The sequence below is a fragment of the Girardinichthys multiradiatus genome, chromosome 8 (genome assembly GCF_021462225.1).
Source record: "Girardinichthys multiradiatus isolate DD_20200921_A chromosome 8, DD_fGirMul_XY1, whole genome shotgun sequence".
Classification (NCBI taxonomy): Eukaryota; Metazoa; Chordata; class Actinopteri; order Cyprinodontiformes; family Goodeidae; genus Girardinichthys; species Girardinichthys multiradiatus.
Window position 1 is genome coordinate 14818277 of NC_061801.1, and position 13434 is coordinate 14831710.

At 38.9% G+C, this 13434-nt stretch overlaps 1 protein-coding gene across 3 annotated transcripts in view; it reads right to left on the reverse strand.

Moving 5' to 3' along the window:
• The window catches only part of fibcd1b (fibrinogen C domain containing 1b), a 258066-nt gene that overhangs the window by 112742 nt on the left and 131890 nt on the right, over window positions 1-13434 (reverse strand). For all 3 annotated transcript variants that reach the window (XM_047372703.1, XM_047372704.1, XM_047372705.1), the window contains one exon: window positions 7432-7591. In XM_047372703.1, the coding sequence (XP_047228659.1) occupies window positions 7432-7591 (160 nt within the window). The remainder of the gene's footprint in view (window positions 1-7431; window positions 7592-13434) is intronic.

Here is a 13434-nt window from a genome sequence, read left to right on the forward strand (position 1 = left end):
GTGGTAGTAATATGACCGAAGAAAATTATTTTGATAAAAATATCAGAATGATGAGGTGGATCAAATCCATTTTGCATATTAGGGAAAACTATATATCTGTCCATCACAGTAAAGCTTTGTAGAATTACATTTATTAAACAAATCTTATTATCTTACTATTAAATAATATATAAAATATTTAGTAGTCTATGAGAAAAGAATATCGTAGATTGCTTGCATTTTTGAAAGCTATGTTCTAATCAACCAAAAAAGTATAGTATGAGTAATAATATACTGGTGGTACTGGTTTGTTTACTACCAGTACTAATGGTAGCTGTACATTCCCTTAGAATAATGCTGCCACACCTGTGCTTGACAGTCGGTACCATGTTTTTTGGTCTATAAGCCTCATATTTACTCCTTTAAACACATTCCTTATAACTGTTGTATAATTGTCACAAAGAAGCTTAATCTAATTCTAATACTTTTTTCCAGAAGGAATTTTGACTTGTTAATTTGGTTTTTCTGCAATTTGCAAACCAAATCTAAATATTAGCATTGTCTGGTGATAGGGGTGTATATGCATATATTTAAGCATACATCCATACCTTTGACTCTGTAAAATGGAGAAAATACTTAATTAATTCAAACTTGATTCTACAAATCAATGACGTTGCTTGTTTCACGCTGGAATAAGAATAGTTTAATGCACCTTTAAATGTCCAGAATTAATCTGAAATTCATGCCTAAGAAGAGTACATTTAGTGACCAGTTGACACACCAAAAATGGATTGAGGGTTTCTTACATTTTTATAAGGTCACAGAATGTAAATTATCAATAACACAGCTGTGAAATAAAACAAAATCAGAATGTTGTTTAAGAAATAAATATCAGCTTTGCCACTGCCTGCAGTGTTGTGGATTTGAACAAATATTGCTTTACAGGTTTCTGGCTTGAGATGCTCTGTCCATGGTTCTGAAGCCTTGAGCCAGAGGACTGTTTATACTGCCTGATTCATTTTTACTCCCAGAATTTATGAAGGATTTTAGCCACACTTGGTTTAAAATGTTTGTTGTTTTCAAACACAACAGGAGAGATTTTATAATAACATCACTTCAAAAATGTTATAGACTTCATACTGTTTTATTTCAGTTTCTATTTTATTATGCCAACTGTAATTAGAATAACAAATATTATTGCTTGTGTTTTGGTCTTAACTGTGTTACAGTAATGCTATTGTGATGACACATAACGGGGATTTTTTTTCAGCTGTAAGGTAATGATACATGTAAGTAAATGGATACATGCATACATACATAAAAATACATACAAAAGGTATAAAAAAAAGAAAGTTGAATCATACAAGAATCAACTCTAAGTGCTTTCGGTATCTGAAGAACAATGAAAAATCCAGAACATAAAATTACATAAGAAAGTGTACATATTCTCCTGAAATATTCTTTAAAAATATACAGAAAGAAGACAAGATTAGAGAAGAGAAAATAAATAACTTTTATTCTCCCTTAGTTGGGAAATTCAGGTGTACCAGCAGCAAAGTGTAAGGCAAATGGACGCATGTAAATTCAAGACTAAAAGACTGCACAATAAAGGAATATTTAAAACTTGAGAAAAAAAATAATGTACAGTTAGAAAAAATTGGTTCCAAGAAATGTGCAACTGAGAAGGGTAAGTGGGTTAGTGTGGGTAAGGGTAAGTGTGGTTGATATTTTTGCATACAAAAGAGCAACAGACTATTTACAAGAAATTGAAAAACTGCAAAAGATATACAAAAATAAATTTCCTTCATTTTAAACCTAAATTTTGTTAAAAAGCTCCTTTCAGCTTCTCTTGTTGGACTTCCAGGAAATTAATAATAAGCCTGACAGTCATTTCGCTAAACTTTAAGAAGCTCTGTGGGAGACAAATTTAACTGCAACAGCCTTTAAGCCATTCTCCAGCAGCCACTGCAGGGCTGATGTAATTGTCACCACATTGTTACACTATAGACCGACTCTATTTTACATAAAAATCCTACACTATGTCCGGACATAATAATTTTAGCAGAAACATATGTTCAGTTCAGTGGCAGGATGAAGTTTTGGTTCACAAGGTTTCCAAATTTCAGATGATGCAACTTTACATTCAGTGCAGAGAAACCACAAATTAAGTAGTTGTTTCGTTGGCAATGGAACATTATTTTTGTCTGTGTTGCAGATGTTTAAAATACAGCAGCAAGACAACACATTAAAGAGGAAGCTTCAATAAATTATTTCTTTGTCAACTGGTGTATTATTTATAGCAAGTTTAAATTCAGCTTTGTTTCAACTAATTGTTCACTAATTGCCTCAGAATTTTTTTTTTATGAGTCAACAAATTCTCAGCGAGATCATAAGGCAAGAACTCTGCAACAAATGAGTGGCCTGCTAGTGCCAATTTTCAGCACACCGGATAGAGTTTCAAATGGCATTGGTAAGCCTTCATCCCCACAGTAATTGTCCCAATCCTATTCTTGAATTTAAATTGAATTTCATTGTGTATAAATTGATTACAATGTATTGAACATATTGCAATGTTTTCATCTGGTAGCAGAACATTCATGTGCTAATATATTGTGAAGATTTTCATTAAACATTAACTCTGCATTAGTTTTGTTATAAAGATTTGTGCTAAGTCAAGCATTTTATATAGTTAAACCTATGAGCTCTTGAATGAAAAAAAAGCATGTCCTCTTGTAGATTTGTATCTATATTTCATTTTCTTGTAACCTTTTCTATAATTCTTTTGTTTTCACTTCCTCCATACAGTTTTTTAAGTGTTGCAAACAAAGATTCAAACAAAACCTGAATGGAAAAGCTGTTCTGGTCCTGGGAAAAGCTGCTCTTTTCCCAGAAACAAAAATACAAAGTTGTTAAACAAACCTTTTGTGAGGGGGTGGATTTTGCATCCATAGAATAAACAGAAAAATCAGTGGACGCAGAATATCTCCACCTCCGTTTGCGATTTTGATGTTAGGTTAATCGTTATGTTGTCATCATCTCTTTGTGCAGCATGTAAATTTCAGCATTGTTGGAAATTATCCTGAATGTGTGAACAGTATTTCTTCTAAACATAAAGTTCTACTGCCATTATCAAATAGACCTGAATGCATTAAGCCTTATTAAGCATATTAGGATTTTGATTTTGCTGAAAACCATAATTGTGGAAGATCTAATGGCAAACCTACACTCACCGGCCACTTTATTAGGTACACCTGTCCAACTGCTTGTTAACGCAAATTTCTTATCAGCCAATCACATGGCAGCAACTCAATGCATTTAGATATGTAGACATGGTCAAGACAATCTGCTGCAGTTCAAACTGAGCATCATAATGGGGAAGAAAGGTGATTTAAGTGACTTTGAACGTGGCATGGTTGTTGGTGCCAGACAGGCTGGTCAGAGTATTTCAGAATCTGTTGATCTACTGGGATTTTCATGCACTACCATCTTTAGGGTTTACAGAGAATGGTCCGAAAAAGAGAAAATATCGAGTGAGCGGCCGTTCTGTGGGCGCAAATGCCTTGTTGATGCCAGAGGTCAAAGGAAAATGGCCAGACTGGTTCGAGCTGATAGAAAGGCAACAGTAACTCAAATAACCACTCATTACAACCAAGGTGTGCAGAAGAGCATCTCTGAACACACAACACGTTGAACCTTGAGGCGGATGTGCTAAAGCAGCAGGAGACCACACCGGGTGCCACTCCTGTCAGCTAAGAACAGGAAACTGAGGCTACAATTTGCACAGGTTTACCAAAATTGGACAATAGAAGATTGGAAAAACATTGCCTGGTCTGATGAGTCTCGATTTCTGCTGCGACATTCGGATGGTAGGGTCAGAATTTGGGATTAACAACATGAAAGCATAGATCCATCCTGCCTATCAACGGTTCAGGCTGGTGGTGGTGGTGTAATGGTGTGGGGGATATTTTCTTGGCACACTTTGGGCCCATTAGTACCAATTGAGCATCGTGTCAACGCCACAGCCTACCTGAGTATTGTCGCTGACCACGTCCATCTCTTTATGACCACAATGTACCCATCTTCTGATGGTTACTTCCAGCAGGATAACGCGCTACTATGTCATAAAGCACGAATCATCTCAGACTGGTTTCTTGAACATGACAATGAGTTCACTGAACTCAAATGGCCTCCACAGTCACCAGATCTCAATCCAATAGAGCACCTTTGGGATGTGGTGGAACGGGAGATTCGCATCATAGATGTGCAGCTGACAAATCTGCAGCATCTGTGTGATGCTATCATGTCAATATGGACCAAACTCTCTGAGGAGTGTTTTCAGTACCTTGTTGTTATCTCTGTGGATAACATCATCCCCACCAGAACCGTGAGATGCTTCCCCAATAACAAACCTTGGATCACCAGTGACCTGAAGGACCTCCCTTCAGAGAGGGAGACAGATAATTATTGAGGAGTTTACAGAAGCAACTTAAAGTCAAGATAAGAGACAGCAAGGAGGTGTACAAGAAGAAGCTGGAGATCAAGCTCCAGCAAAACAATATCAGAGATGTGTGGACAGGGATGAAGATCACGGGCTTCAGGCAGAGGGATGATCGGACCGATGAAGGTCTGGACAGAGCCAATGAACTGAACACATTCTTCAATAGGTTCAGTTCAGAAACAAGCTTCGCATCCTCCTCTCCTGCTCACAGCCAAACAGACATTCCACCCTCCTTTGACCCACAGGACCCACAGCTGTCCAGTAACACCTCAAGTTTTTTGTCTTCCACCTCAGCCCTAGACCCTTCTGCTTCTACATGTTTGCCTTCAGAAGATGCTGATGCTTCCTTTGCTTCCCCCTTCCACCTGTGTGTCTCAAGAAGTCAAGTGAAGATGCAACTGGAGAGACTGAATCGGAATAAGGCTGCAGGTCCAGATCATATCAGCCCTAGAGTCCTGAAGGCCTGCGCAGAACAGCTCTGTGGGATTCTGCATCACCTTTTCAACCTTAGCCTGGCCCAGAAGAAGGTTCCGGTGTTGTGGAAGACCTCCTGTCTTGTTCCGGTACCAAAGAAAACTCACCCATCAGTCCTCAATGACTATAGACCTGTTGCCCTGACATCCCACATCATGAAGGTCCTAGAGAGACTCCTGTTGGCCCACCTGAGTAAGCAAACAGTAAACCATCAGGACCCCCTTCAGTTTGCTTATCGCTGTGGAGTTGGAGTTGAAGATGCCATCATACACCTGCTTCAACAAACCCACTGTCATCTGGACAAAGCCAGCAGCACTGTGAGGATCATGTTCTTTGATTTCTCCAGTGCATTTAATACAATCCAACCTGATTTGCTTTGTCAGAAACTCCAGAAGACTCAGGTGGAGGCATCAACAATCTCCTGGATCAAAGACTACCTGACAAACAGACCACACGTTGTGAGACTGAAGGGTTGTGAGTCTAACCAGGTAGTCAGCAGCACAGGAGCACCACAGGGGACTGTACTCTCACCATTACTTTTCACTCTGTACACTCAGACTTCCAGTACAAGACAGACTCCTGTCATCTGCAGAAATACTCGGATGATTCTGCAGTCATGGGGTGGATCAGAGATGGACAAGAAGCTGAGTACAGGAAGGTGGTGGACCGCTTTGTGGCATGGTGTAGAAACAATCATCTCATTTTGAATGTGACTAAAACAAAGCAGATGATTGTAGATTTTAAGAGAAACAGGAATAAGTCAAAAACTACTTCTATCATGGGAGAAGAAGTGGAGGTGGTGGAAGAGTATAAATACCTCGGTGTTCACCAGGACAACAGACTAGAGTGGAGATGCAGAGTGGAGATGCAACTGTGAAGCCATCTACAAGAAGGGACAGAGCAGACTGTACTTCTTGAGGAAGCTTAGGTCCTTTGGTGTATGCAGCAAGATGCTGCATATCTTCTATAAGTCTGTTGTGGAAAGTGTGATCTCTTCTGCCATCATCTTCTGGGGAAGCAGCATCAGAGCTAGGGACTTAAAAAAGCTCAACAAGCTGATAAAGAAGGCTGGCTCTGTTCTGGGGACTCCTCTGGAACCTCTGGAGATCATTGTGGAAAGACAGATTCCTCATAAAACGAAGAACATTATGGAGAACCATGAGCATCATCTTCATGAGACTGTCCTACAACAACAGTGTCTTCAGTCAGAGGCTTCTTCAGATCTGGCATAAGACGGAGCGCTACAGGAGATCCTTCCTGCCCACAGCCATCAGCATCTACAACGGCTCTTTGAAGAAACCTTCATAATGAGCTACAACAACATTTAATTTCCCTTTGGGATCAATAAAGTATTTTTGAATTGAATTGAATTGAAAAGGGGTCCAACCCGGTACTAGCGAGGTGTACCTAATAAAGTGCCCGGTGAGTGTATATCTCCCATTCTGAAATGAAGTTATATTCAAGCTTCTCTACCAGCCCACACCTCTACCTCTGTAATCTGACAACTCTGCACACTGAGAGCAACAATTCAGCTCTTAAAGACAGCAATGGCACCAAAAACACGTATATTTAAGAAAAGTGTAGAGAGATGTGCTGTTTTCCCAATCTGGATCTTTAAGAACTATAAGTACATTACTTGTTTACCTTTCAGTTCTTTTCTTCTTCTATCTTTCTGACATGGCAGATTTCAAATCAGCACATTATTGCTAAACAATGAGGTTATAAAAATAGTTCAACTGAGCCAAAAATGGCATTAATAGGGATGCCTGTGTTGCTGCAACATCCAAGCAGCATGCTTTCACGTACACACGGTAGTATATTGAGTGCTTAAGGAAACACCAGATAACAGTCAGATTTATAAATAATATTGCATGCTTGTAATATAGAATATGACATGCAAACAGATGCCCTCATGTTCAATATTTAATAAACATCCAATTTTTTCTCATATCCTCCCTCAAACAAGAAAAGCCGTTAAAATTGTTGTCTGTGATTGTAGGTTATATTCTGTATAGGAGCAGCTTTCAGCTGTGCTTCTTGGCTATCTATAAAACGGTAATTCAGCAGGGGCATGCCACCGGGTATGCCTGATAAAAAGGCTTCCAATGGGACGATCCCTCGGGCCTTTCTCTGTGGACACGTAAGTCATCTCTCATGTAAAGTGAAAAGTCTCACGTTTTTACCAAGGCCACTGAATAATGTGCATGAGATACAGTATAGCCCACAGAAATGTGCCTGCATTGCCTGGAGAGGCTTCATCGATATAATATGCTGTGAGATGGATAACAGACAGATCTTAGTAGAAGGCAAATTGGAGGATTGTGACATGAAGAAGGAAAGGAAGATGAAAGGTCAGCTTATGGTTGCTTATGATTACACATTAACAGAGGGACAACAGAATAGCATACAAATCACAGTATGAATTCTAATCTTGCAAGAAAAAGTGCAAAAAGGTAAACCTTGACACATTTTTTTTTTACCATTGGAGCAGCCCTTGAGCCGAGCCCCTCGGACCGGCGCTCTTTGTAGATCTGCTTTGACCCGAGCCTTCAGACCCACATTTTCCTTCTGCATGGCATTAAGAGCATCGCTGACTGAGTTCACCACCTTCACCATGTTGATCTGGCTGTCTGACAGCAGCTACAGCAAAATGAAAGTGGGAGAGAGAGAACACACACTTACTAATGGTGAAATAACACCAAGTTTCCTGCGGAACAGATGGGACAACAGTTTCATTACCTTCAAGACAGACCACATTTGCTGCTTATTTTGCTACGCAGTGTACAGTTAGACATGAACAGCCAAGTACAATGAAATTATAAAGAACTTGTTGTATTTTCACTTTCGGAATACCTTGTGCACATTTTAATTAATATTTACTTTAGCTAGTGAAGCTGTCCTAGAATGGGATACTTATAATCACTGTTTTATCATTAAACCAAAAAAAGAGAATCTAGCAGCAAAATATTTTTCATCTGTCAGTCATTTTCTACCGCTTATTCCATAATGGGTCGCAGGGAGCTGGTGCCTATCTCCAGCAGTCTATGGGCGAGAGACAAGGTACACCCTGGACAGGTCGCCAGTCCATCACAGGGCAACACACAAACAACCATGCACACACTCATTCACACACCTAAGGGCAATTTAGAGTGACCAACAGGCATGTCTTTGGACTGTGGGAGGAAGCCGGAGTAGCCGGTGAGAACCCACACATGCACGGGGAGAACAAACTCCATGCAGAAAGACCCCCGGCCGGGATCGAACTCAGGACCTTCTTGCTGCAAGGCAACAGTGCTGCCATGCAGCCCATCTTTCATCTGCTTGTTTTATTTCAAATGCATTTACAACTGTTTTGTACATTATGCAGTCTCCCTGGCAGTTTCCAATGTCACAGGTAGATTCCTAATTCTGTTCCACAGTAAACCAAAAGCATTGAAAGGGAAAGAGCTAATGCAGACTGAATACAGTCTAACCTATTCATCTGTTGCCAAAATTAAATTACACTGTTCCAAACATATCTATGTTTCTTTGAAGAGAGAAAATGAGCACCAGCACAGGGACAAATATACAAATACATTAACTTCCTAAATACTTCCATAGGTTCCTTTTGAGTGAAAAGGATATTACTCTTCTACATTATTTTACATTATATTTTTTTCTTTACTTTTTTATAAAGATCTTTCTATTTATTTTTGTTTATTTATTTCTATTTATTTTACAATAATTATTGTAAAATGTATATGTAAAGTACAATTCTGTAGAAGGTTTCTGGGAGCCAGCTCAATAAATAAATATATTAGAGGAAAATGTTTTTAATTTTATGAACACTTGCTGACACAATAAGTACACATTCGAACTTGAATCCAGGCTTTGGGCCTGTGGTTTGTGTGTGCGTGACTACTGTGTGTGTGTCTCTGTGTGTGTGTGTGTGTGTGTGTGTGTGTGTGTGTGTGTGTGTGTGTCTGATTGTATATAATAACAGACTAACAATTTGGAATGGCCCAGCCAAAGTACCAACTTTTATCTAATAGAGAATCTGGGGAGGGGGCTAAAGATAAGGGTGATGGCAAGGTCTTCTAACCTGAAAAACCTGGAGCTTATCACTGGGTAAATCATCAAAATACCAGTGGAAGCATGCAAAAAGCTGGTCAGTAATTATAATTGACTGCTGTACTACAAATAAAAAAAAATTCTATTGAGTATTAAGTTAATAATAAATAAAACTTTTGACATGTCATTTATTAAGATAAATTAAAAACAGATTTTATTTTCAATATTGTTGCTGTTTTACTATGTTTAATTATTTTGTCTATCTAATTAATTGTTATAAATAGACCTTTTGCTTGATCAAATATAAATTTAGATTTAAGTAATATGAGTAATTTTGCATTTAACTGTAGCTGTTCCAGGTCATCAATACCTTGTCATCATTGTCCCCAGAAACGTACAAATAAATCATTCTCTCCAAATTCAGCCACAACAACAAACAAAAATGTTAAAAGTGTTGGGACCCACAGCCATGGATTTCAACATTAAACTCCGGCACGGACGTTTCTGGAACTTTCAAAATAAATTGCATTAACCTACTTCCGGCACAACTTAGGATACTTAGGGTAACAGCGGACTTCCCATGATGCCACTGCCCACATAAAACCCCCACCTTCCCACAAGTCTTTCTCTTCCAAGCCGGTTTTCATCGGGATAGGAGGGAGACAAGCACGCTAATGTCTCTTTGCTGGCAAACAGACATAAACTCTTCAACTGGATCCAAGGATGTCATACGATCATTGATCATATGCAAAGTTAAGTACGAATGAAATACTGTCTGTGTATTCAGGTATTTTCATTCATGAACGGGGAAATTAAGGTGTAAGAATTGCTTACTTTCTTACTGAGGCCTGCAGAAGCAAACTGTCCCAGAGAAGTTCTCTACAGAGAAGCGGTCTCTATGAAGCCGAGCAGAGCGGTCTCCCAGTCTGGAAGGAAGACAGCAGAGACTCCATCGCCGTGGTAACGGTAACGTGCAGTGTGGTTAGCGGACAGAACAGGCCATCTTTCATCCACAGCCACGGAGCTGTGGATGAGCTAGAAGCTAACCGTTTGTTCGCAGACCGGCCGACAGAACAGCTGCCACTCCCACAGCTAAGGAGGTTAGCTGTAACTAACCATTGTTCACTGTGGATACCTTCTTCAAACTTCGTCGTCACCCGGACAACCCCTCATCATGGTCAGAGGTTAGGTTTGGGCAGAGCAGAATAATATAGAAGTGATTTAAATTGAAATGATCTAAACATTTTTCATTTTATGAAGTTTGGTTTTGTTTGTGTTGAACTCAGCTATCTTGGTGCTAGCAGACTATCTGCAGCACACGTGTCCAGGTTGTGTTCTTTGTTTGTTTTTAAAGTTAAGACAAACTTTATTAATGGGGTGATTTTAAACAGAAGATTGATCATAACGCATCATCCACGCTTATGCATTTTAACCCTTTTATTGATGGTATTTTTAAAGGTGTGTGTTTGAATCTTGTGCTAAGCTAGCAGCTTCTTTATTAGCTTAACTGCTAACAGCTAAGGACATGTGCTTGCCTGTTAAATAATATTTACCCAGAAAGGTTTAGTTTTCAATCCAGTAAATAAGGTGTCCCTAACATTATTTTACTAAATTTGATAACTAAGTAAACACCATTAAGCCGCATTTCTCCAGAGAGATTTGTCTCTTTAGAAAAATATTCCCTTAATAATATTCATTCAACTATTATTTTAATAAATAAAGGCAGCTAATGAGACACCGTTGAGAAATGGTCATCCAGAAAGTTGGTTTTATTCAGCAGATCATTATTTAAAACATTATTTTATTAAAATAATATTTTATCTGATCTTGCATTGTGAATGGTTGTCTAAACGTTTGCTGATTATTGCCTAAGTTGGTTCCAAGACTAACTTAACTTCATTTCCAGATTCTTCAAGATAATCCTTGGTTCTCAAACATAAATAACATTGCATGGTAATGTTGCATCACTCTTTTGGTCATGGTTTTCAATCATCTTTAATCAACTTGTTTATATTGTACATAGCCCATTAGTCTTCCTTATTCTTCAATTCTGCTTAGTAGTTTAGTTGGATTGTTTTAGCATAGTAAAGGTTTTGTTAATTGAAATATGTTTGACTTTGAGTTGACTCATCTTTGTTAATAAATTCTTGTATTTTAAGAAATTGTGTGAATTCATTCCATGTGTGTGCAGAGTTTATGCTGTTCAATAATGTCAGAGCTTGTCTCACACCTTTCTATTTTGTCCTAATACCATCGCCTTATTGGGCCGGTATTCACAGGACAACCCTTAACAGACCAAAATATTATTTGATGAAATATTAAAATATTAATATTAAATATTAAATAATATTCTCAGATTAATAATCACAAAAAAGTCATACTAACATTGCCCACTTGATCAACCATAACGACTTTTAACCGCATTGACATGTTTAGAAGCAAGGCAAGGGTTAGGGTTAAGGTTTGTTGTATCTTTTCAATACCATTTAAAATATTTTAGAGGACAGTATATATTGTATACTGAAAATGAAAACCAAAGGTTCTAGATTAGATAGTGTTATTACTATATAGAAAAAAGTTTGGAATTATCTTGTAACTTGGTGTATATTATACTCAAGTCTGTCGATAATAAGAAAAAGTGGTGACTAAAAGATACTGGAACATCCCTCAATAAATGCATAACACAAGTATTAGCAAAGAACATCATATGTTTTTCACAAGCAGGTGTGCTATCAAAAATCCTTGCTGTGGCACTGTTTTAGAACAATTCATAAAAAAGAAAGTGGATATAGTCATGGCAATATTTAGGATGTGTTTGTTACAAGTTACAAGTAACTTGAATCAGGTTTGGTAAAGCAAGGAGTTAAGTTAAACCGTTTTCTGTTGTGTTTGCATGTTTTGAGTTTTTCCTTTATCTTTTTAAGATTTCTTTTTAGATTTTTGAGATTTGTTTTTATTTTTTAGCAGCCCTAGTGGCCTTTATTTTTTTGTTATTTTAAAGTAAGCAGGCAGGAAATGGGATGAAGAGGGGAAAAACATGCAGCACAGGTCAGCGGGGTCGGAACTCAAACCAGCAACAGCTCCGTTGAGGACTGAATATACTCCTCTGTATAAGGAGTATATACTGCACCATGTGCCACGCCCCTACATGTATTGAGATTTGTGTGGGATATTTTCAGATATTTTCTTTTGAATCTGTATCTATTAAACCTAAAATGTAAGCTCAAGAAGCTGTATGACCTGGAGGAAAAGGTTAACATTGTGCAGTAGAATGTGTCCCACAATGGCTTTAGTAGAATCCTGGCAGGGCTTTGGCCACATTATTGACTCCTATTGGAGTAGCATATGTACTGCAACCTCTTTGACTAGAATCTCAGAGAGAACGTTGAGAAGAAAACATATCTGAAGCTGGGAACTAAATTTACCCTAGTCCCCTTGGAAAAGTCGTCATCCTGTGAACCTGACTAGGCCAACGCGTTAGGACAAACAGTTTAATTCTTTGAGGACTTTTACAGGCACACAGATGCAAAGACGGCAGTGTGCAGCAAATACACATATAATCATACCCTCTAATGTAATCTGGTGAATATAGTGAAGCATTAAGAGTCATGTGAGAAGGTTGTTGATGAATGTACAGGGGTTGGACAATGAAACTGAAACACCTGTCATTTTAGTGTGGGAGGTTTCATGGTTAAATTGGACCAGCCTGGTAGCCAGTCTTCAATGATGGCACATTGCACCAGTAAGAGCAGAGTGTGAAGGTTCAATGAGCAGGGTAAGAGCACAGTTTTGCTCAAAATATTGAAATGCACACAACATTATGGGTGACATACCAGAGTTCAAAAGAGGACAAATTGTTGGTGCACGTCTTGCTGGCACATCTGTGACCAAGACAGCAAGTCTTTGTGATGTATCAAGAGCCACGGTATCCAGGGTAATGTCAACATACCACCAAGAAGGACGAACCACATCCAACAGGATTAACTGTGGACGCAAGAGGAAGCTGTCTGAAAGGGATGTTCGGGTGCTAACCAGGATTGTATCCAAAAAAACATAAAACCACGGCTGCCCAAATCACAGCAGGATTAAATGTGCACCTCAACTCTCCTGTTTCCACCAGAACTGTCTGTCGGGAGCTCCACAGGGTCAACATACACAACCGGGGCTGCTATAGCCAAACGTTCGGTCACTCATGCCAATGCCAAACGTCGGTTTCAATGGTGCAAGGAGCACAAATCTTGGGCTTTGACAATGTGAAACATGTATTGTTCTCTGATGAGTCCACCTTTACTGTTTTCCCCACATCCGGGAGAGTTACGGTGTGGAGAAGCCCCAAAGAAGCGTACCACCCAGACTGTTGCATGCCCAGAGTGAAGCATGGGGGTGGATCAGAGATGGTTTGGGCTGCCATATCATGGCATTCCCTTGGCCCA